The 25,048-nt window shown below is 40.9% G+C and overlaps 3 protein-coding genes across 3 annotated transcripts; 1 reads left to right on the forward strand and 2 right to left on the reverse strand.

The window, feature by feature from the left end:
* Positions 1-10,708, forward strand: dact3b (dishevelled-binding antagonist of beta-catenin 3b). The gene is made up of 4 exons (XM_084951017.1): positions 1-879; positions 6,530-6,662; positions 7,435-7,545; positions 8,069-10,708. The coding sequence occupies exons 1-4, from the start codon at positions 649-651 to the stop codon at positions 9,574-9,576; spliced, it is 1,983 nt and encodes a 660-aa protein (XP_084807143.1). The 5' UTR covers positions 1-648; the 3' UTR covers positions 9,577-10,708.
* A 38-nt stretch (positions 10,709-10,746) lies between these two features.
* LOC146373968 (C5a anaphylatoxin chemotactic receptor 1-like) lies at positions 10,747-13,930 on the reverse strand. Its single transcript, XM_084951019.1, has 2 exons — positions 13,826-13,930; positions 10,747-13,695 (listed from the first exon to the last, which is right to left on the reverse strand). Exon 2 carries the CDS (start codon positions 13,681-13,683, stop codon positions 12,649-12,651), a length of 1,035 nt encoding a protein of 344 aa, XP_084807145.1. The 5' UTR covers positions 13,684-13,695; positions 13,826-13,930; the 3' UTR covers positions 10,747-12,648.
* Positions 13,931-15,450: 1,520 nt separating this feature from the next.
* LOC146373969 (C5a anaphylatoxin chemotactic receptor 1-like) lies at positions 15,451-21,111 on the reverse strand. The gene has a single exon (XM_084951018.1). The coding sequence runs from the start codon at positions 21,102-21,104 to the stop codon at positions 20,037-20,039; it is 1,068 nt and encodes a 355-aa protein (XP_084807144.1). The 5' UTR covers positions 21,105-21,111; the 3' UTR covers positions 15,451-20,036.
* Positions 21,112-25,048: the final 3,937 nt, after the last annotated feature.

Raw genomic sequence — 25,048 nt, forward strand, 5'->3', positions numbered from 1 at the left:
AAAACTTGTTTCCCTCAATAAATCATGAGTTAATCATTTTCTATAGAAGACACATGGAGATGAGGCAGATCAATACAAACTAGATGTTGGTGAAAAGATATGTGACGATCAGATTATTGGATCCTCTTCACTTGATGCCCTTTTTTTCTGTCTTGTCGTTGTTTAATTCATTTCTCCGTTGGCGACGTTAAATTGCTTCATGCGTTTTACTGCCTCCTGAAGAATTACATTAGTGTAGGTCCATGATGGGAAGATGGGTGAGGTCGACGCCTCGCTGTCATGAATCAAGGGGGATGGGACATCGTTTACGCGCATCACCCCGCCAGCCCCTCGTGTCCAATGAAGGCTGAGAGTGGATTTACAAAGGGGCGGAAGGCTCGAGCCCCACTTTTTCGCCGTGGCTGGTCGCAGAGGGCGGAGCTCTGTTCCTGCCGTTTGACAGCTGCGAAATAGAAAATGTATAGCGGATAGACAGTCTGGAGAACCATGCAGCTCCAAGGCAACCATACTATCACCAGGAATGGGATACAGCATGGCCCTTTATAGCCTGCGCTTGCCCTCGTAAATTTGGGTCAACTGGAGAGCGCAAACTACAATACAAGGGAAATAAGTAGCTTTCATTGCACATAATTCCTGGATCTGAGAGGCATGCATCGTGCCTTCTCGTATCCCGTAACTGTGGAACGCAGTCGAACCAAAGAGCGCTTGGAGGCGTGTTTGGCCGGGCTATGCGAGCTGGAGCTCCGCAGACAGCGGCAGGAGTGTCTGGTTCTGGGGGCGCTGGCTCTGGGAGACCCGCTTGCCCAGGAAAGCTCCAGAGGAGAGCTGAGATGTTTCAGCAGCTGGGGCCAGGAAAACTTGACACTGAGACGTCAGCTGGTAAGAAGTTTGTGTTGAGCCTTTTACTGCACTGTATGTTTGCATTCCAGCCCTCCCGCATTACCCCACCCTGTGATAAAAAGAACTCCACCTTATACCCCTCTCATGTATCACAACTCTACATACTTTTGAATATCTAATAGCCTTCAGCGTGGACTCATTGAAACCCGCTTGACCGCTGGATGGTCTTCTAGTTTGGGCAGCGCCTTTTGTGCTGCTGTGAAATCTAGCTGCAAAGAAAAAAAAGTTACTCAACTTGATTAATAGGGTCTCTGTTTGAAAGGGTGTAATGCGTTACTCTGCTTTTTGGCTGAGATTTATGCCCCTGGGGAACGAAATCAGGGGGTGGAGCAGCCGCCGTTTGTGCCACAGACCGACTATTTAATGGCCCATTGTTCCCTCCGCCTAGACTTTTATATTCCACTTAACAAGCTCTCATTTGTGCTCTCCGCACATCATAAATGGATGAATTATTCCTCTTGCTTTTCTGTTGCTGGTGGAGCTAACGTTTTTATGTGAACATTAGCATCCGTGTAATTGATGGAATGTTGTTTTGTTTTTTTATTTACGTGACGCTCAAGCAAAATAAGACCGATATGTTGCCAGAGTAAAACGGGCGGGGAGAGGGGGGGGGGGGGTAAACTGGTTCTATAACGGCAAATAGAAGTTTCACTAACAGCATTACATCAGCGGTTCACACGGGGAGTTTCACGCACCACTGAGCACTTATCTGCGCTGAAAACGGTTCTTCTTCACTTTCTCTCTTTTTTTGCCCAAGTTTTTATGTCTCGGTGAGGTTTAATTCTGTTTTGACTTCTGGTGCTGTCTCAACATTACTACAAAAGCATGGCATTATTAAAGAGGGTGGAAAAAAGGGAGAAATTAAATCAGCTTCCTCCTCTTCACATCTCCTCCCTCCCTCCCTCTCCCCCCTTCCTTCTTCTCCTCCTCCTCCGCCGGGGCCCTAACAATAGGCGCATATGGAGCAGAATACTAATGATGGCGATCGAGGCCCCAGTGAGAGGAAAAGGCGCATATAGGTGGCTCTCCGCACTGGCTTTAGAAATATGACATGATATGATTTTCTGTTAAAAAAATAAAAATAAATTAACGATCAAAATAAAGTGAGTTTTTCGAGAGTGCCACGCGCAGTTACGTTCACATCCACCGGTGCTGTAGGAGCTGCCAGCGTGTTTCATCCCGTCTCCACATCAGCTGGAGAGTGACGAGTGAAGGCGAGTGAAGGAGTGACACGAGTTTCCTCACAAGGGCGCATAATTTCCCCGTTTTCATTTCTGCACAATCCGCCTTTGGATCGATGTTTATTAACTGTTGCGCTCATCCAAGCGTGTGAGTAATTACACGGGAAAGTCCTGGGAGAATATTTGGACCCGACAGGACTCTAATTGAAGCCTCAAATTGAGTCTTCGTGATATCAGGTCACCATCTGCGTCGGAGCCAAATCCCCAATCTCATTTCGCGTGTAGGTTAAAGTCTGCAAAATGTATAGTTCACGGTGTGACATAGAAACAACTGACCCATGAGACTGACAGCGTGTGCGCCTTAAACATGAATGTGTCCCCAAACAGGCTGAGAGATGCAATTTTTTTTTCTTCTTTTCCCCCTTCTTCATACAGTATGTGGTGTTGAAGGTGTTGACAGCTGTGGGACGCCAGACAGCAGCTGGGAAAGCACGAATCTCTGACCTCCCTCTCAGCTTCCCTGCTGTGTGTTTTTGGAGAGAGTGGAAGGGATTATATGAATTTTGTATGAATGTGGCAAACATACATCCATCAGCGGAGAAGTGTTTGATTTTAGGGGAGAAAATGTGCTCTGAAATGTTATTTAATCTCCTCTGAAGAATATTAATTGGCCTAGGGGATTTAAACCAAATTTTTAATTATTGCATGTTTGGGCACATAGAAAAAAATCTTTGCATTCTACAGGATTGTGTGTTTGTATCTACAGTGGATTTTGCTATTGTTTTGTGTCTTTGCTGAACTGCTGGCTCATCGTCAATCAGGCTGTGTGTGTCCTTGTGTTAAGACAGCAGCGCATCATTAGTGAACGTATAGTCTGCTCAGCAGTGACTGATCACTCGCATGATGGTTTACTGCGCTTTGTTCTGGCACACAAACAAAAACCTCAACCGGTTTTTGTTTGTGCTCTTTGGTTTCTTTGTGTACGCAGCCGTTCAAGCTTCAGAAAATATACAAATTATATGCACACAGACGATACACACGTGCAAACATTATGATACAAGCACACTTTGAGATCAACTCTCATTTAGTTATGCAATTTTCAGTCACATGAGCACAGCCTGTTTCAAGTCTTTCTTTAAGGATTCCCTTTGCAGGCCATGCACCCTGCTGCTGTGCCTACGAGCCACTGCGCACACTGAACAGATTCAGAGGAAACTAATTAATACTATTCACAATGCAATGGATAAACTCTTTGTGTGCGTGTGAAGAACTTCCTCCCAAAATCACTGAATATATTTTACCAAACTAAACCAAATAATTTAAAATGTGTCCACGTGCTCTGAAGAAATAAGAGATCAGTAGCTGAGCAAACAGGGGGGGCAGGGTGCCCTGTGTTTGTGCATGTGCTGTGCGTGTGTGTGTGTTTCCGGCCTCCCACTGTGGATACAGTCACAACATAGCTTTAATTATAGAGAGTCCAGCAGTGAGGCTGCATGCTTTGTGCTCTCTGTTCAATAGATTTCTTTATCTTGGCAATATTGTTTCAAAGACCCACCAGCCTTCACTGGTCATTGGTCCTTTCTAAAAAAAAAATACAGAGACACTTTTGCCTGCTTCTGTGTTGTCTTGCAGCAAAACCCAATGTGTGACTGAATTTGAATGTATCTTTCTCAACAGAGACAATCCACTCTTATTAAACTCTGCAGCATCACGTTCTGCATACACACTAAAGCGCAGTAGGTAATGACAGGAAAATTTGCCCAGTCACTGTTCATGTTCCTGGTTTCACCTGGCCTCACCTGCTGCTCAGTGTTTTTCACTGAGAGAACAGGTGGTCCTGATGTGTTGTACAGCTACAGCAGCTTAATGGCTATAAGTGAGACTGGCTGCACAGTGTTCTTCATCTCCCCCATCCCCCAGCAGCCTGCAGGATGCAGTAAAAAAAAAAAAAGCAATAATACAGTGTGCAGCATGTCTGGGAACCAGTGTGAGACCTGTAATAACAGAGTGCAGTCAAAGCAAAATGTCACAGTATAAACCAAATGGTTTGTTCATCCACAGAGATTTGTTTGTTTTTTGTTATAAATTAATATCCAGCCCTGTGGCTTCTACAGTGTTTGTGCATATGTCCACAATTAGATGGCAGTCAGTTGCCACTCTGAAATAGCATCATTGATTTATTGATTTCCAATAGCCTCCCCTCCTCTCAGCGTTTCTTTGCCACAAACCAGCCCCCAACGTTTCTGCCATACAAAACAGTATTGATATAGTGATGCTAGCGCTTTGTTTATAGTAAGACAATAAGGCCGCTAGCAGAGACAAAAGAGGTGACAGTATTTGGGGTGAAGAGGTTGTCTGTGCTTCCATTATGATTGCATTAAGTCTGCAGGACAGGGGAGTTAGAGCCTAAAGGCACTGACAGAGATCTCTCAGAAACATTGAGCCACTTCCTGTTATAAACATTGTCTTTTCACACATTACTGTTCTGAATAGATAATAACAGCACTGTAACACAAAAAGAATTATCATGTCTGTTTGTTGATCTTTTTAATTTGATGTTAGCATGCCACTATGTCGCTTGCACAAAATGTTACAGGGAATGTTTTGCAAATGAATGACTACCGTTAGATCAGTTGTGGTGAAAACATTTGTAAAAGCGGCCTGAGATTTTAAGATTAAATGAGCATGTATTTGACCCTAATGCAGTTTGTTTATAGACCACATAGAGGAGTAGAAAATGCCACAATACTTAAACACTTTTAAAGTTCTTATGTTCGATTACGTTGGGTGACTTTTCGTCAGCTACAATTCATTACATTTTAATCAGAAGTCTTTTAGAGCAATTCATCTGTGGCTGATTGATGAGCAGCAGCTGAACCTACCATCCCTGTATAGCCAGGCATTTACAGTGGTTGGCTGGTTCAGTTGTACTTGATGACTTACACCTTTGCATAGTGAGTGTGCGCTTCTTCCTTATGGATGAAGGCTTCAAGTCCCAAAGTGGTGCACAGCACAGCTTAAAAGCCACTTTGTTCCAGCACCACCCAAATAAACAAATCCCTGCTTTGATGCTGTGTTGATTCTCTGATATTATTTATTTATGTATTTATTTATTTACGTATTTATTTATTCAGTATTCTGCATTATCTTTATCTGTTGTCTGTTAATAATAAAGTGCATTCTTAGAGGATTTCTAACGAGCTTCTCTGCATGTCATCCAGCTACATGTGTCGACAATGACAGAGCTCAGGGAGGAGTTGTCTGTCGTGAGAAGTGTGTAATGTGAAAAGTGTCACCTTGTTATGAGGGCACGCTCAATCGTCTGGTAATGAAGTCTCTTAACGAGCGTTGCGTGTCAGCCATATTAAATCCAGCCATCTAAAATGCCTGTATTAGGTCTGCGTGTATCAGAGAAGGTATTACTCACGTTGCTGAGACAGTTTGTTTATAGACTCAGATTCTGGGTACTTGTCTTCCTTACAAGTGCAACAAGGAAGGGTTAGGTTGTGACAGCTAGCTGTCATAATGAAAGATAGCCTGCAGGCAGTGAATCAAAGTCCATTTAATGTCCTCTAAAGTCTTGCAAACAGAGCTGTCTGTGCATTTGTGTTAACCCATTCAGGTAGGCGGGCATGGAAATGCGTGCCCATGTTTAGTGTGTGCGTCACATGCTGTCAACATGACACCAGCAAAAAATGATCAGGCTGGATGAACCAGCATGTTTAATTACTCGGTTTTACCACAAACAGATGGGTAAATGGGAGGGTGGGGATTGTAGTGGTTTGAGGAAGGCTGTGTGAGGTAGCGGGGTGGGCTTCCAAATGGTAAACACACAAGTGTAAGAACGACAGCGTTATTTATTTATTTGTTTTGGGGGGACTTTAACATATGTTTAACATATACCCAGTCTCATTTGTTGCTGGTTTGAGCTAAATGAGCAATTATTTGTATATCTGGCTCGCGAGTGTCTGCAAGCACGTGTGGGTGTGTGTGTGTCCACCCACATGAAATAACACCCCACCCTCCCTCTTCCCCCTCCTTCACAGTGCTATGAATTATTCATGTTTCAACCTCTTCAGCAAGCCTGCTTTTATAAATGATGGTCATGTGATGGCCACGTTTCGATTTTACACACTTCTGCATCAGAGTTTTGGCTTTGTTATTTTGATTTATTGGTTTTAATATTTTCAGGCATTATAAATTAGGAGCAATGTTGCAGCTGGAGAAACAAGCTGCGAACGATTCACAGCTGTGCTTCTGCCATTAGCATATCCAGAAAGCACTCATTAAACTACAAACACTGCTGGAATTTTTTTTGTTTTTTTGCTTTGTTCCTAAAATCAATCATTTTTGCTTCGTACTGTCTACTTAACATTTATTTTCCCATCAGTTCAACCAGTTGCAGACCACAAGAAAATAGTCTGAATGCATGTTTGTCTGTTTTTCAGAGTGCTCTTCAGAGCTCCCCGTGGGGTCTAATGCAAACGCTGGAACAGCAGGTGGGAGAGCTGAGGATCGACGCTGCTGATGACTGTTGTGACAGAGCCCAAGGAGAAACTGGCAACAGTCGACCGAGTTCTGGTACTTATTTCTGCAAGGCAGTTAAATCAAAGTGCAAACACACTATATAATTCCCTTTTTTCAGTAAATGAAGTTGTTTTTTTCCAGAGTGTTGCTCAGCTGAACGAAACTTGGGTTCTTTGTATTTCATGTTTGAGTCTCTGCTCTTATTGTTCCTTTATGCTCCAGTTGTTTGTGATTTTAATCTGTGGCCTATTTGTGAAATGCAGTGAGAAACTTTATATTTTTTGAGGAGTGGAATGAGTTATAAGAGATGAGATTAGCCTTTCTTTTTTTATTGGTGCCTTTGCCTCACAGCAAGAAGGTCCTGGGTTTGAGGCCTTTGTGTGTGGGTTCTCCTCCCACCGTCCAAAGATATGCATGGGATGTGGTTAATTCTGTTAAGTTATGATCAGAAGTTTACATAGACTCATAATCTGTGTGAATGTTATGGTAATTTGAGGATTTTAAAGATTTCTTTGAACCCTTCTTTTTCCAGAGTAAAATGTACAATATAAGGCCTGTTAACCTCTCACTAATTAGAAGTTAATAGGCTTTGTTGTTGTTCAATTAAAAGACATTGCAGAACCTTCAGCATCACTTATTAAAAGATTTAAGTGACTGTGCATATATGAGCCTGTATGTATCCTTTTGACCCTGTGTACATTCAAGAAAATCCCAAACCGAGTCATTAAAGATGCTGTGCAATCATTCCACCCTGGAAAAAAAAAACAGTTCAAAGAAATCATTAACATTGCGATGAATTAATTACACTAATTACACTGTGTCCTAGGTTTCTATGAATCAAGTGAAGGTCAGTCACCAAAAGGAAAATCTTGTACCACTGAGCCCACAGAGAGTGTCTCCTCCTGGGCTTACACCAGTGACAGGCCAAAGTCTGTGGGTAAGCAAGACTATCAGACGTGGAAGATTTGAGATATTGTGAAACCTGCATATGTGCTCTTGTTGAAGTAAAATGATTAACATATTAGCACATACTCTTTGCATATTAGCATGAGAAAACAGCAGACTCTTAGTCAACTGTCTTTATGTGAAAGAGGCTTAATAAACATTGGAAGACTTATTCTACCCTAGTCAAAAACACAGAGGTCTGCCTTTTTATTTTAGGGTTTTCTGTAGACTGGAGTTTGGCTCTGTTCTGATTACCATCTTTTTAGGTCAAAGATGAGGATGCGTCAGACCCAGCCTAATAACAAGTGCAATTCTGTTATTTGTCTTTTTGTTAAATGCTAATATTGCAAATGTATGGGAACAGACTGAGAGTGGCATGGCTGCAGACTCTTAGTTTTGAGATTATTTATTACTGTTTAACTATTAGAACTTTTACTGACTACCTCGTAGTTATGCATTCAGGATGATTTTACTTACTACTTCACTTATTTCTCAATATTTCTCTCTGCAATCAGGAGACCCCCTTATGCTGGATGGAGAATTTGATGCACCACTTCTACGCACCACGCTACCCCGCTCTTTCTCTGCCCCCTACCCACCTCTTGAGGGTATTGCTGAGGAGGGCACTGCCATGGACTCCTGGCAGTGGGACCCCAGCGGAGACAATGGTAGCTGGGAGCAGCAACCTGAAGAGGATCAGGTCACCGAAGAGGACTATCAGCTGGCTTTGAAGGTAGAGGGTTACATCCTGAGTCTCATCCAACGCCATACCCTCACACCAAGACCTTGTCAGCCTCGCACCACTCTTAGCCCTGACCCCCCATACTGCAGTGGCTCTGGACACAGCTCCCTACACAGGATAACTCCTTCTTTAACCACAGAGCACCGCCCTTCTGATCATCATCTTCAGCCCTATGGTGACCTTTCTACAAATCCTAATGGCAAGGGATGGGGTTGTGACCTGGAGCGAGAGGCCTGTGGTGGGGAGGCCCCATCTTTGGAGGAGGACTGTTATTTAGCGCTGCCCTACCCCCAGCCCAATCTAATTTCCCTGGCTGGAAGGCTACCATCCCCTCCGCCCTCACTGGACCATAACTGTGGAGTTGGGGCTCTTGACCTTTGTTGTGAACCCCCATCCCCCCATCATTATCTACATCCACAGCCCCCTATTCTTCACATGCACAGTTTAGTAAGTGCTCAGTATATTCCTGGACAAGCCTGTCATGCCCCTCTGTGCTCCCCAAGACATTACAACCAAGAGCAAGAGTCCAACCAAGTTTTCACATCTCCTGATCACCTCAAGTACAGAGCATCTAAGAAAAATCACAGCGAGAGACAGAGATCCAAGAAGTCAAGCAGTAAAACCAATAGATCCCAGTCTGAAAACAGCCTCCTGGGTCAGCGGGTGCTTCCAGAGAGGAGGTACAGCACCACAGAGAGGCCCCAAGGCAGAGGTGATCCTCATACACTGCCTCAGAATCAAAACCAGGTTGTAGGACACCAGGTGGTCAACAACGGCCACAACGAGAGCCGACGCTGGCGATCTAACCTGGAGCTCAGCCAAGATGAGGGGGAAGTCCAAGCAGGGCAGGTACACAGACGACCTCCTCGAAAAGTTCGCCACGGCCCTTCTTGTTCCCATTCCCAACCCCAGAACTACCACCAACAGCAGCACGCCAAGCACTGGCAGCAGGACTTTCAGGAAAGCGCACCTCTCTGTCAGGGGGAGGAGAGCTATGGTGGTGCTGCCCCCGCAGAGTCCGAGTCTAGCATGAGCGAGGTATATTCTCCAGCCTCCAGCTCGCTATCCAGCGACTCAGATGAGAGCGGGGGGCTGGTGTGGCCCCAGCAGCTGCCACCCCGCCTCGCTTCTACCTCTTCTTCATCCTCTCCTTCACCACAAGCCACTGCCAATACCCCATCTCAACCAAAAGCCTTTGTCAAGATAAAAGCTTCCCACGCTCTGAAGAAGAAGATTCTCAGATTCCGTTCAGGGTCGCTTAAAGTCATGACTACTGTATGAGGAAATCATCAAACTAGTTTGAAACACATACTCGTCAGTAACATACTTGGCACCAAATCCTATGTCAAATATCACATCCCATCTTTATATTCAATCTACAGTATGTCATAGTGAGATTCCTTTACATGTATTGGCATGAATAATGATCTATTCAAAGATCTTTCATTTGTACTATCTGGTTAAATTTATCTTCCAGTTGACAACCATCAGACACAAGACTAATGGGCAGTATACTGCTCTAATGGATGACAACTGATACCAAATGACATGTACCACCTAGAAGCGGAGTGACTGAATATGCTGGCAGTTTTTCCTCTGTTTCATTTGCTCTCATCAGACAATTGTGGTTAATTAATGTATTACTGATATTTTCACCAAGTCACATTATTAGTCTAAAAACTATATCAAATCTTTGTGATACGGGCCTTAAAACATACTAGGTAAATTTGCTGTGTTCAGATTTCATAATAACCTCTGATGGTCTTTTTTAAAGATTATGCTTTTTCCTGAAAGTCATAAAGTAAACAGGAATTTCTTTTAATTCTTTGTGCTAAACTGCATTCAAACGCAAGCAAAAATCGACATATTAGCAGAAAATCTACAACTAAACTTTGTAATGCACTTAAAATGTTGGAGTTAATCCACTAGAATTGTGCTAATGAATATCTCCCTATTCCTACAAATTCACAATCCTTTGTAAGAAAGTCAAGGGAACGATTTAGAAAAGGGTTAGGATACTTTTCTGAATGTGGTATGAGTGCTAAAAGTTAACTGAATAACCATGTTTAAATTTGGTTTCCTGCAGACTCAAAAATCCTGCACCAACTGTGAGTCTCTCAGCAGGGCACACCTCTGCATATCCAGCTGTTACTGAGCTCCTCTTAGTATGTCCTGGATTCACTGCAGTGAACTTCTTACTACCTCTCCTCTGCAGCCAGTGAGCATAAAGAACCAGACATCCATGTGTCAGGGATGGATTTATTAGAGGCCATACTAAGGGGCCTGTGTACATTCATGCATGCATGTTTAAACTCACAGATTCCCTGAAACACTGGGACCTAGACACTGTAAATAAATATGTGGCCTTGTTTGGAACAACTGTAGTTTGTAAATAAAGAAAGCATTTCACTCAGTTTTGATATTTTAGCACTTTTTTGTTTATTCTTAAATCAAAAAAGACAATGTGTTAACGAGCAAAATGAAGGTTAATATATTCTTAATATTTCATATAATGCAAAAATTAAGGTTCTGTTTTATATGTTAAAAGTTAGAAAGGCAGAAATCCTCATTGAAAACTTTCAAGAATACATTCCCCCCCATGTGATGTTAAGCTCTCTGCTTTAACCTTGTGAAGGACTGGTAATCCACTGTAGGATGAGAGGATGGATGGATGGATTTGCAGCTCATGACCAACTCTCTCTGTTGAGTATAGTATCAAAGTATCTATACAGGCAATAGTGTGTATTGAGCCTTGATATGTAATAGCAAACTATATGTAATGGTAAACAATATTAATAGTTATGTAATGATGGTCAAACCCCAGATTTTACTATTTATCGTAGCTCTTGTCTCTTTCTAGTCTCTTTGCCTCAAAATACCAACATCATATAGATAGAAATATAAGTACATATATGTACATTTTTTTTTACATCAACTTTCAAGATAAACATCACAAACTCAAGCTTTAAAAAGATAATGTTTTATCAGCTGTTGTTTGAAAGAGACCACCAAGTCATTGTGATGACCAAGAGGTAGAGAGTTACAGAGTTATAGAGTCTGGGGGCCACTGTTAGAAATAGCTCTCATTCCATTTAGTGCCTCATGTAATGCACAACCAGTATCTCCAGGTGATCAGGAGGTGATCACACGACCTGCTGGGGACGTATGGATGTAAAAGTTCACTAATGTATGCTCGTGCTTGTCCGTGGTCAAAATTTGAATCTTTTTTTTTTTTTTTTTTTTTGTGTCCCGTTTGGATCTTTAGCCATCAGAATTGTTGTCTTAAGGCCAAGAAAGATGCCAAGTGGATTTATTTTACCAAGTGGATCATCATGGCCTTGCCATATTGGTCCATTTGATTGACCTTTATTATAATTATGAATTTGAATCTTAAAGTGGAGACTGAATTTAATGACGACCCAGTGCAGCTGGGTCAGCAACAGTGGGACATGAGAGTACCTGGAAGATTTAGTCAGAAGCCTTGCAGCAGTGTTCAGAACAACCTGGAGTGTTCAGAAGTGAACAATGGATTTTAATAATCCACACATAATGAAATAAATGCATGAAAAACACATTTAGTTCAGAGCGTCACACAATGGGACTTCACTTGTTTCTTAAGCAGACATTTGAGATGAACATTCAAAGTGTAAACAAAAGTCAAAAACTACTCCAAGATTCCTGATTTTAGATTTAGCAAAATGTAGCAAAGGACCAACCACCAGCTATTAATAGAATCTAAGCACCTATGCAGGATCTATGGCTCTGAAACATACTGGGGCTTAAAAGAGATATATAACTGAAAATCATAACTGTTAATAGCAGTTATAACTGGTATTAATAGTTTTGATTTATTTTCAAAGAGTTCTACAGCAAATTGAGTGTCAGCCATTTAGAGTGTGTCTCCCTCTTGTGGTCTATGAAAACAGCATGTATACAAGAAGATGTAATCAGCATTTTTCTATAATCACTGCGAAAAAGTAATCAAATCTCTATGTATTTTATTTCTGCTACCTAACTAGACTAAAACATGACAAAAAGTCAGAAAATGCATCATATACATAATGCTCTGAAGTAATTCTTCTGTGACAGCCAAAAATAGAACTTTCATGTGTTTTGTTGCGTAAGACATGGATTTTTACAGAAACCTTACAGTGTAACTATCAGTTCTGCTTTTGAAATCTTGAAATTTGACTTGACACCACCCAAATTCACTGGAAAAAAATCTTCATAACTTGTAAAAATGAATGCACTTTTGTGTATTTGTGTTCACAGACTTAAATCCAAGCCAAAGTCTTTTGCTAAACTTCATGACAGAAATGTTTATGTTACAGCAGTCCTCCATATGCAAGAGAGTTATATTGTTGTCATTTCTTTGCCACTGCTGGTGCTCTTGGTGTCCACATTAGTGACACTCTTCTTGGTGGTCGGTTCCTCGCCCATGAAGTGGAAGATGTTACGCAGGGAGCGGTTCATGCTGTCTTTGAAGCTTTGACCCAGACACACATAGAGCAGAGGGTTGAGGCAGCTGTTGAAGTAAGCCAGGCAGAGCGCTATAACGTGTGCCAGGTGAAGTTTGGGACTCACATAAGTACCCCGAGGGGTGGTCAGTATGAGGAAATCCACGATGTGCAGAGGTATCCAGCACAAGAAGAAGCTCAGCACCACAGAGATGACGACCCTCAGGGTTTTCTTGGATCCAGTCCGACTACGTGTCATTCTCCTCTGTGTGTTGCTGAAAACCACCAAGTGACAAACTAGAATAACCAGGAAAGGAATAATGAATCCAATCAGGAAGCGAAAAGCAGAGACAGGCCAGGCACTGTCTACAGTGTACTCCATCCTACACTCTCTCTTCTCGTCACCTGCCTCAATCTGCTTGGCGTACACAAACTGTGGGATACTGCCTATCAGGGCCAGGACCCACACAGCAACACATCCATAAGCACCCTGTTTGGGTCGCCTGTGGTTCTGACACCAGATGGGTCTGATGACCAGCAACAAACGATCCACGCTGATCACAACCAGCTGCAGGATGCTGCAGTACATCACCAGGTAAAACAGGCCTCTGATGAGCATGCAGGCCAGCGGACCGAAGTGCCAGTGATCGTCGTGGACCAGAGGGACCATAAGCAAGGGGATGGAGAGGCAGCACAGAAGATCAGCCAGAGCGAGGTTGAGGAACCAGAGGGAGGTGACAGAGCGGGACATGCAGAACCCCGTCACCCACACCACCACAGCATTTCCAGGCACACCCAGCAGGACCACAAGGCTGTACATGACCAGAGCCACTATCTGGATCGGCTGAATCTCAGGAGTCACAGACTCAATAATGTCAGGAAATGTGTAATAACCGTCAGGATGTGTGTAATTATAGTCACCGTAATCCATGATTCCTTACAACTGTGAAGTATAAGAAACATTTTCATAACTCACTGAATTAATACAATTCAATCAAGAAAAAATATTTATTGACTTTTTAATTAATTTTAGTAGTACCAATGATCAATTTTAGACTTTAGTATTAACTCACCGATGTTCAGCCTCTCATTATGTTGCTCTGTCACCACTGAGAGGAAGTTGTTGAGCTGGTTTGCTTCTCAGCTTTATACTCTCACCCCACCCCACACAGACACAGTTGCACATGATCTCTGTTGAGAGTCCTCATTGTAGGCGTGAAACTGCAGTCACAAAATTGGTGAATCTATTTCACAAGAAATAATTAGGTCACAGGCCTAATGACCTAGGTCACAGAAGTGATGTGACTATTTGGTAATATTTACTTTATTCGTGTGTTTTGCACCTGCAAGTATGCACAATGTAAGAAAAGAATATAAAAATATACAAATTGGAATTCAGTTATTTTGAGCTGAGACCTGAAATGAATCTGCCTGAGGTTAAAATATAGATCAACAGATGTGTTTGAAGGATGTGGTCAAAAGATCATGGCGGCACTCTAGCTGCCATTTCAGTTAATGTGGGAAATGTGCAAATCCCACAAACATGATAACCTCCCACTTATTTGAATGCAAAGACTAGTTTGCAATAATAAACTTTTGTGTTCTCGTGTTATTAATATTGAATTAAATTTGATTGAGTTTGATAGTAGATGTTTTTCACCAAACAGATTTAACTTTGTTCTAAGTTACAAAAAAGAACAGTTTCAATTTCATTTCTTTTCACTGGTTGCTTAATGTGGGTTATAAAAGAGAGTGAGTCATCAATTTTAATTCCTACGTACTTGTACTGACTGAGTTACAAGCCCTGAACTGTTGTAATACCTGAAAGGTTCAGTGGTTTAGATTTTGAATTTGAGAACATCGTGATCTGTTTAGTTTTGTCAACATTTTTGTCAACGTTTTAAATCACAGTTAATGCTGTACTGCACTGAATGCTGGCTGGAGATGACAGAGAACCTGATTAAGTGTGGGTGCAGGGGAGTATATGAACATGTCATCAGCATAAAAATTAAACTTTGCTGTAGTGATATTATGATTATTCATATATAAAATAAATAACAGTGGCCTTAGAACAGAATCCAGGGGCACTCCTTTGTTTCATTAAGGAAGCTAGAAGTGTTTCCTTCTACCTGTACACACTGAGACCAGCCTAATAAATAATTTTTAATCGCTCCAACTGTTTTGTTGTTGTTTTTTCAGACAACCCTGCATTGACAAGTCTTTGGCTTAGGCATTTATGATCAAATGTCTTGGCTTGATTGATAAAAAAAAAAAAAGGCTACATAGTGTTGCTTGTTATCCACTGAAACAATGAAATCATCAGATCCCTAGCTTTAAACAAAGGGAGAACAAAAAGCAGAGGTCCATAGTGTGGGAATTTGATTTGCATCAAAAGAAAAATGTTTTTAAAGTAACTAAAAAATCAAAAGGAAAGACTATAAGTTGCCTTGGCCTCTTGATTTTCCAAACATTTGAGGGATTTATGCACATCTGATACTATCACTGGCTTAAAGCTAAAAGTTAGTGTCTGGGCACTGAGTTAGTAGAGAATGCTGCAGAGAAGTGCTCATAAGACATATTTAAAGTTTCAAGGAGTCTACCAGACATTTAAAAATGCTTAATAAGCAACCAAACATATTAACCTTGTCATAAATGTAACAATGTGACAATACTTGAGGCAAACTCTATGCCAGATTTCTAACCAGATAAGGGCCTTCCAAAATTTAAAGTGGTTATTGAAAATACTTCTGTAGGAAAAATGATCAGCTTTGAAACAAAAAAAGAGAAATATTTCCTGTCCAACAGGGAAGCAGCTGTATATTTATTTAGAACATTTGCAATAATTAGATTTAAAAAAATTTCTGGGCATTTGAATTGGGTCTAGTGGGACTCTAAACATTCTGAAAGAGATACGGAGAGCTACAGTTTAATTAAAAGCGTCATTAAAGAGAGTAGCGCTTTACTAATGGCTAGATTTGTTCTATAGTAACCAAAAAAATGTGATGTAGAGTGTTTTGGACACCTCAAGATCAAATTCCAAAAACTCAGATTATGTACTCACTGAATCCGAGAGCAGCACATGTAAAAATTGCAATGCCCCACCACTTTTATAGGTCGATAATAGGTTGATCAGTCCTTTATATATTATACCAATTGATACCTAGAACCTTATTTGTAATAGATTTGTTTAACCAGGCTTATCTGCATTCGTAGAATGTAAAATTGAAACAATTCCTAATTGATCAGTAGCTCAAAATTTGTCTTGTATACTTATTATAAGGTTCAATAAAGTTACTTTATGTTAAACCTGATGTTTTAGGCACCAGTCATCATTTTACTTGCTTCTCTCTTTCACTTCCACATGCACAAAAGTGTCTCTTTCTTAATAAAGCAAACTTCCTTTCCTAGTTTTGTAAATATACCTATTAGGATCCCTGGCTTTGAACCCAGTTCTTCAGTTTTGTGGGTTTTTGATTTGTTTCTAGATTTATAATGTGATTATGCTTTAGCTCTTCATTGCCTAGTCCTTTGGTGTTCAGTATTTTCCCATGTGCTTCCAAGCTTATTTATTTATGTTTCTAGTTCTTAGTTCCTTGGTCTAGTTAATTCCACTTTCGTTTCCAGTCTGTCTTGGTCTCATGTCTCTGTCTCCTTCCTATAGTGTCTCCTGTAGTCAATCAGTCTTGATCTTTGTGTTAGTTTACCTAGTCTGTGTCTAGTTTATGGTTTCATTCCAAGTTCGTAATCTGTTTATATTTTCATTTTTCTTCTTAGTTTGTAATATGTAGTTATCTTCGTCTGTGGCCCTGATCACGTGTCTGTGTTTGTTTACTCTTCGAGTTTGTAAAAGTTGAGTCTCTGTCTCTGTTTGTTTCTGATCTTATTTTGATGGTCTCTTGTGCCATGGGCTTTGTGTTTGGCTTTGCTTCCTTGGCTCATTCGTCAGAATTAGTTTGCCTGTGTTCCCAAGTATGTGCTCCGTTTACCTCCTGTGTGTATTTAAGCCCCTAGTTTTCATCTGTTCTTTGTTGTGATTGGTGTGTCCTGTCAATTTGGAGTTTTGTAGTTAAAATTGCCAAGTTCTTTGTATTCAGTGTCTCTTAAGTCCAGAAATAAAACTTCCTTTGATTTCAGTTAAATGGTTTAAGATATTTTAGTAATAATTGTTATTTAATTGTTATTTTATTGGGGTGTATGTCAGGAGTTTGTGTATGAGGATGTGTCAGGCCAGCTAAAATGGCTTATTTCTGCCTTTGTTAATATTTTAACAAAATACCTCAACACCTGAAAATGAATGCAGTCCTGCATTTATAGGGCAAAAGAGTTTATTCTTAAACTCATAACAATAATTTGACAGTAACATAACATGTTTCTCATATTAGAATGTTATTCACAAATTAACCTACTCGGAAGCTACAGCACAGTTAAAGTGTTTTTTAGTGATATCTAGCTCTTGTAATAAAAAGCCACTATTGCTGCCTCCCTTTGTGCCATGCTTCACAGTGCCTCTCAAAAGTGAACCGCAACCTTGTGGTAACTGCTGCCATTAAGACCCCGTAGTTAGTCAGCATCTTTCACTTCCACAACTGAGAGATCAGTTTCTCAATGGTGGAAGAAAAGAGAAAAACAGTTGTCCATAAACAAGGAGGAGAAAAATAGCTTTGGCATGATTTCCCAGTTTAGCCTGGTGACATCACCAAGATTAAAAAATAAATAAATAAAAATCAGGAAATGAAACACAAAGTCATCAAAAAATTCCAAAAAAGTTAAAATAAGACTCACATTGCATAATATAGCAATATCAGGAAGCTGGCTTTGTGAAAATGTGTTTTTGCTCAACATTCTCACAGCACTGAGTGCTCAGAAGTAATGCCATTTGAAGGGTGGAGCACTGCTGGGTGGAAGTGAAGGAGGTCATCTCTGAACTCAACTGAATAAAGGTCAGCAGAAAAACAATACGTTGAAAAACGCCCAAATACTTTTTGCAATACAATAAGACCCTAGTAGAGAGAAAAGTAGAAGTATTTTGGTTGAGGGGGTTGTGGGTGCTTGCATTATGACTACACTAAGTCTTCAGGACAAAAAAGTTGAAACCCTATTAGAGCCACTGACCGAGATCTCCCAGCATCACTGAGCTGCTTCCTGTTATTCACATTCTCTTTTCACACATTACTATTCTAATAAATAAATAAAGCCAGCATTTTAACATTATAACAATGATCCAGTCTGCTATAGCTGAAGGTTTCCCAGTTGATCTTCTTAATTTAGTGTTAGCATGCAGGTTAATGGATGACGGTGATGGGAATGTTTTGCAAATGTCATAAATGAATCAAAGTATTCATCAAGTTAAAGAAAATTTCAAGCTTAACTGTACCCCATGCAATAGTCTCATGGCCGTTTTCTCAGATCCTGTCAATGAGTCAATACAGCCATAGCATTACTTAATGTATGAGAAATTTCTGTTTTTGTCAGTTTTACTTGGAGGCAAAACAGGACTTAAGCGCAGGGTTCCTCCAATACAGGGAATTTATTTACAATGAAAATGTGCAACAACTACAGTCTTGCTACAACAGGCTTGTCCACAGATGCTTGAGCTGGGAGAAATGAAAAGGGTTATGGATCTTCATATTACAGAGCAAGAGTAGATGAGCAAACAAAGGGTTAATCATTGATTGAATCGTGAAAGAGCCAGTATAATTAGATGCACGTTTCTTAGATTCAGTTCGCAGTGGGATATTTTCTGCTGATAAATCTGACCTGTTTGATAAGGTGTAGCTGAGATCCTGTGACAGTCGCCAAGGCGTTTATTCTGTCCCTCGATTTGGAGCAGAGTGGCACGTGTGGACCTCCATACATGGCGGCAATTGTGAAGGTGATGCTTGATAGAGGCAACATAGTGCTCACCTTCTATCACTGGCAGGAATGCAGATCGTATTCCTTGCTCAGGTACCAATGAACACAGACCAGTGGCTGAAGAAGTCAGATTATTGGCATACTCTATTTAGGAACGAGTGGAAAACGTGAGTGAACAAGAAAGTTAACCCTCTGTGTATTTATGTCTGCGTCTCCCTCAGTTCGGTGTCGCGTTCTCCCTCATGACTGTGTGCCCCTCCGTGTGTTTCCTCGTGAGTCAGTTCCTTAGTACTTCCCAGTTTAGTTTCATGTTATTTTGTATCGCCTTTATCCTCTGTCAGCAATAAAGCTGTATTTTGAGTTCAGTCCTGTTTTCCCGTGAGTTTGCGTTTGGGTCCTCTCCTGCCTGCACACAGCCTGATCATGACACCCCTGCTGTAAAACGACAAAAGAAAACCTAAACTGTGACACCTAAATTGTCAAGACCCTGTGGATGTACTTGAGTGAATTACATTTGTGGCTTTACTCGTAAAAGTCAAAGTAGGTGGTTCCACAAAGTAAATTTAACCTGGAAGTGTATTAAATTATACCATGAAGAAAAAAAACCTGTGTATATTAACTTCACATATTGCTAAATGCCTGACAGGTCCCCAGAAAAGTCTTTCTAGCACAGTCTGCGAACTCTTTGTCTGATCATTTGACAACACTGTTTAGGTCTTTTCCACAACTTCTTTCAGCTGCTTGCTTTAGAGGTCACCGGAGCAGAGGTCTACCACCATCTCACCATATTCCAAGCATCTGCTTCTGTCACACAAGCCCTCTTGTCCTCCTTTATGATATCCATGAATCTGCTAGGCCTTCCTCTTCTCTTCCTGCCAGGCACTCCATATTCCACATCCTTTGTCCAGTGTATCCACTGTCCCTCCTCTGCACATGTCCAGACCATTTCAGTCTTGCCTCTACTCCAGTCTCATTGTCACAACATACAACCATCAGAAAATCTTTCCAAGGGTAACAGGCCTGAAATATAAAATATCCTCAAGAGGGAACCAAGTAGGCTTTGAAAGGGGAAAGAGTTAAGCAACTGAGCATCAGAAGAGTGTTTCGCCCTCTTGTGGTTAATGAAAAGAACACTTACACAACTGGACGTTACTGCATTGTTTTGTAATTATTTGAAATAAGTTTAAACCTTAAAACATTCTTGAAAACATATTTACTTACCACCCAACTTAACCAGAAAAAAAAAATCTTATTGACTCAAAAAGTAAATGCAGAGTATTTGCATCCACAGACCTTTTTTACTTATACACACCAAGTGATTTATTTTACTGTCAAATATAAGGGCTCATATCCAAGCCAAGGTCAGCAGAAATTACTTATTCTTTTGCGAAATGATTATTCTATTGCAAAAGTATTACAGTCAGTGCACAGTCATATTGTTGTCATCTCGTTGCCATTACTGGTGCTCTTGGTGTCCACATTAGTGACACTCTTCTTGGTAGTCGGATCCTCGCCGATAAAGTGGAGGATGTTACGCAGGGAGCGGTTCATGCTGTCTTTGAAGCTTTGACCCAGACACACATAGAGCAGAGGGTTGAGGCAGCTGTTGAAGTAAGCCAGGAAGAGCGCTATAACGTGTGCCAGGTGAAGTTTGGGGCTCGCAGAGGAAACCCGAGGGGTGGTCAGTATGAGGAAATCCACGATGTGCAGAGGTATCCAGCACAAGAAGAAGCTCAGCACCACAGCGATGACGACCCTCAGGGTTTTCTTGGATCCAGTCTGACCTCGTGTCATTGTCCTCTGTGTCTTGCTGAAAACCACCAAGAGACAAACTAGAATAACCATGAAAGGAATAATGAATCCAATCAGGAAGCGAAAAGCAGAGACAGGCCAGGCACTGTCTACAGTGTACTGCATCCTACACTCTCTCTTCTCGTCACCTGCCTCAATCTCCTTGGCGTACACAAACTGTGGGATACTGCCTATCAGGGCCAGGACCCACACAGCAACACATCCATAAGCACCCTGTTTGGGTCGCCTGTGGTTCTGACACCAGATGGGTCTGATGACCAGCAACAAACGATCCACGCTGATCACAACCAGCTGCAGGATGCTGCAGTACATCACCAGGTAAAACAGGCCTCTGATGAGCATGCAGGCCAGCGGACCGAAGTGCCAGTGATCGTCGTGAACCAGAGGGACCATAAGCAAGGGGATGGAGAGGCAGCACAGAAGATCAGCTAGAGCGAGGTTGAGGAACCAGAGGGAGGTGACAGAGCGGGACATGCAGAACCCCGTCACCCACACCACCACAGCATTTCCAGGCACACCCAGCAGGACCACAAGGCTGTACATGACCAGAGCCACTATCTGGATCGGCTTAATCTCAGGAGTCACAGACTCAATAATGTCAGGAAATGTGTAATTATCATCAGAATATGTGTTATTATAATCACCATAATTCCTTACAAGTGCACAATACAGGATATACGTTAGCATCTTAAAACAGATTTTTTTATCTAAAACATTTTCTTTTTTTTCATCAAAATTTAAAATGCGACTTTAGTATTACTCACCGATTGTTTAGCCCCTGCTTGTTTTGCTCTGTCACTACTAAGAGGAAGTTGTAGAGTGTTAGAGCTGGTCTGCTTCATAATCTCACCCCACCCCACGCAGACACAATTGCACAAGATTCCTGCTCGAGCATGTGTGGAAGAATGGCTGTTAACTGCAGATCACTGTCTGGCATGCAGAGCAGAAGAATTTGATTCTAAGGTTCACCAGGTTAAGGATCTCCATGCTGCTCTGACACTCTTAAAAAAATGTTACTAGAAAGCAGCAGAGGCTGCATTTCATATCAGCTCCACAGCAGTTGATTTAATTGACTGGGTTATTCTACAAAGGAAGAGGAACTTTTAGTGAAATCAGCTGGATAGTCTTACATTGAAATGCTAACCCACGACCTCTGCAACTTTTTAAGAACGCATTTGCCCGTTCTATTTGATGGGTGGTTTTCTTCTAATCACATCATCTTGTATACTTGGTTGTCCTAAGGTTTTATTCCCTTTTGATCTTTATTACAAGGTTTGGTTTACAGTAGCTGCTAACTGCAATTTAACACTTAATTATAGAATTATTCAAATAAAAAGTTGCACATTTGCCCCATATCTGATCAACTTGGCTGTTTACACAAAATCTGAATTTGTTACAAAGAACTTGTTAAAGGACTGACTTTTAGACAAGAACTAGAGAATTGCAAGTTTTCTCAGTTTATTGCAAAAAAAATAAAAATCAGATCAGAAGATTCCAAGTACAAAATATTTTAACTTTTCTAAATTGAAACAACTTTACTTGATATAATGACGTGGACATAACTGCGACAAATTTGCAAATATATTTACTTTTTTACTAATTGTGTATCAATTGATTAGCCCTTGTTGTAAAAGCTCAAAAATAAAAGGAAATGTCTACACAACAGATATCCAACAACTATCCAAATATTTGCATATCCAACATTTCCAAATAATTCAGGCCAAACCAATTAGTTAGGTGTTTTAGAAATTAAAGCTGCCCAATTTGCTGCAAGTATTGGGCATGCAGATATGCAATCAGTTACAAATGTAAATGTTCATACTGAAATCTACAATAGACCGCCACACTAAATTTAAATTGCTTAGTTACCAACCCATGTTTATAACAGAGCCAGTAAAATGAAATGAATCACACCTGGGATTCTGTGTGCACTCCATACCTCCATCACATTTGTGATATCTATCCTAGCTATCTGGCATTTCAAATTTGACACAGTTCTTGGATTTGCTGTCTGCCATGTTAACTTCCTATCTGTCCATCACCTTTACCAAAACTGTCTGACCACATTCTCCCTATCACATGGTTCTGTGCACATTTTAAAACAGCATTATTGTGCTTGTTCTAATTTGAAATACACTCCAATTGAAAGAGGGCTTATTTAAAAAAACAAAAAACCCACACACACATTTTAACACCACATTGTTACCCTTGTAGAAGGTGTCTGAATGGAGGGCTGCCTCTGCCAATTGTAGCTGTATTCTGCCAGCCTTTCCTGGATGAACGGTGCCAAGTAAAACTCCTTCCCACAATCAATTCTTACCTGATCCCACAGACAGAAGATAAAACGCAGACAAACATAAAGCAGCACCTTTAAACACAAGAAGCATCCAAGCCATCCCTAAAGTAACCATAAAACATTTAGTTAAACCTAGACTGGGTAATAACAGACTGGAAATAAGTTCATACAAATAGCATGAGTCAGGTTATTTTACCTGTATACTCCCTCATAAATAATGATGTTGTCTTTAACTGGCATAGTGGAATGACTGACAATGGTCTTGCTAAAACCATCAAAAGCCATAACATAGGTCACTCCAAACATAACAAGTTTCTCATTTGGATCCAAATGGAGCTTATGACCCATGTACTCTGCATTTTAGGGTGTGGGGTTTAGATATCGGACACCTTACAATGAAACAATCAAATGATTAAAAACTCAGCAATATCAATGGACAAATGAACACAAGATATTGTGTTCATTTGTCAGTATGTGGAGCACTCCAAAATAACCTTGTTATTTTGGAGTGCTCCACATACTGACTTACAAGGGTTTCAGCGGAGAAGCTGACAGTCGCTCCAAAATAAAACTAACTAACAATATATTAGCTTATAGAGAAGTGCATTGGTAAAATAGCTTTACACTTCCTGACTCCATCCGTCAGGAAGTCAGTGATCCATCAGCCGATGGGTTCAGGCACATTCATCTGGGAAAGCTTGCTTTGGAGAAGGTCTGGAAAGATGGTGTTTAAGGCAGAGCTGAAGTCCACAAACAGGATCCTGGCGTATATTCCCAGGGAGTCCAGATGCTGCAGGATGAAGTGTAGAGCCATGTTGATAGCATCGTCTACAGACCTGGCTCTGTATGCAAACTGCAGGGGGTCCAGGAGGCGGGCCGTGAGGGTCTTGAGATAGTAGAGAACCAGGCACTCAAAACAAGTCATGACCACAGGTCTGTAGTCATTTAGTCCGGTGATCCCTGGCTTCTTGAAAGCTATATATGATATAAAAATGATATAAAAAATGTTAATCACCAAAAGAAATTATACCATAGTTCTTATAAAGCCTTTAAAACCAAAACACCAGCAGTGTGGCAATGTTGTTCACTTACACTGTATATAAAACGTTGACTTTGGCTACATCAATTTTTTTTTTACTGTATTATAAACATTTTCTACCATGAAGAGTAAAATATTTTGGGTTGAATTAAAATGAGCCTTTCCTCTCTGGTCCCTTTTTGTCATTGTTAGTGTGCTCAGAGATGAGGCCCAGCCCAGTATCTACCTGGTTATGTTCAAGGAGCTGGAGGTGATAACTCAAAAACCAAACAGCGTCTCAGGCCCTGGATGGGTGGACGGACGGAGCAGCTTGTATGCTGCAACATCAGTGGAAGTGAGTTTCACTGACTCATCAACTTGTCTGAGGTTTCACAGCCTCCTCCAGACTAAAACAGATGTCACATATTTAACTGACAAATATCTGTTAGATTTTATAACCATCACTCTCCTCTATTTACTAATTTCTCTTCAAGTTCAGTTTTTTGGAAATGTCAGAGGTTTTCCATCAAATAAAACAGGTCTGGTACTGTAACCAATGTCAGCTTATCAAAGAATAACAGCTGAAACAGTATCTTTAACAACAGAGGACTATTTGGGGTTTGACAGCTACAGGCCATTTGAGCTCGTTCACGATAAGCAACAATACAACGTGAACGAGCTCGGTCTTAACTTGGTATGGTATGTTTAATGCACTAAATAAAGTTAAATAGAAATCAAATTAAACATATCTTACCGAGTTAAGGGATACCACAACACTCTTGAAGTAGTGCTAACCACATCGAAACAGTAACAAACAAACTCGTTTGGCAAACTCCGTTTAGCATCGTCGCTAATTATCATGCTAACAAGCATATCCGGGATTAGAGAACCAATGGCTCTTAACACCGCTTTATATCATACCGTCATGACATTGAATAAGCATTAAAAAAAAATCTTACCTAGCAGGGGCATGGATAATGTTGAATTGTGACTAATGGCTATGACGCCAAAAGATGTCAGTAAACTCACACAAGCTCGCTATGCCAAAGCTACAAGGTATGCATGCTCATACCTCCTCCCGCCCAAGTTGGCTACCAAATTGACTGTTGCGAAAACTCGTGAGCCAACGACGTCATAATACTTAAAGGCAATTGTAGCGCGTAGTGTATAAACCTGAATGTAACCGTACAGTGAACATCAGACATCAAACAATAAATTAATACTGGGTTACAGCACCATGCTAGTCTCTAATGTGCTTTAAGCTAACTCAGTTTCCCACAATATTAAGTTTCTTAATAAAAACAAAGCATTTGCCTT

The sequence above is a fragment of the Perissodus microlepis genome, chromosome 14, assembly GCF_051167445.1.
Source record: "Perissodus microlepis isolate ML-2025 ecotype Zambia chromosome 14, ASM5116744v1, whole genome shotgun sequence".
Classification (NCBI taxonomy): Eukaryota; Metazoa; Chordata; class Actinopteri; order Cichliformes; family Cichlidae; genus Perissodus; species Perissodus microlepis.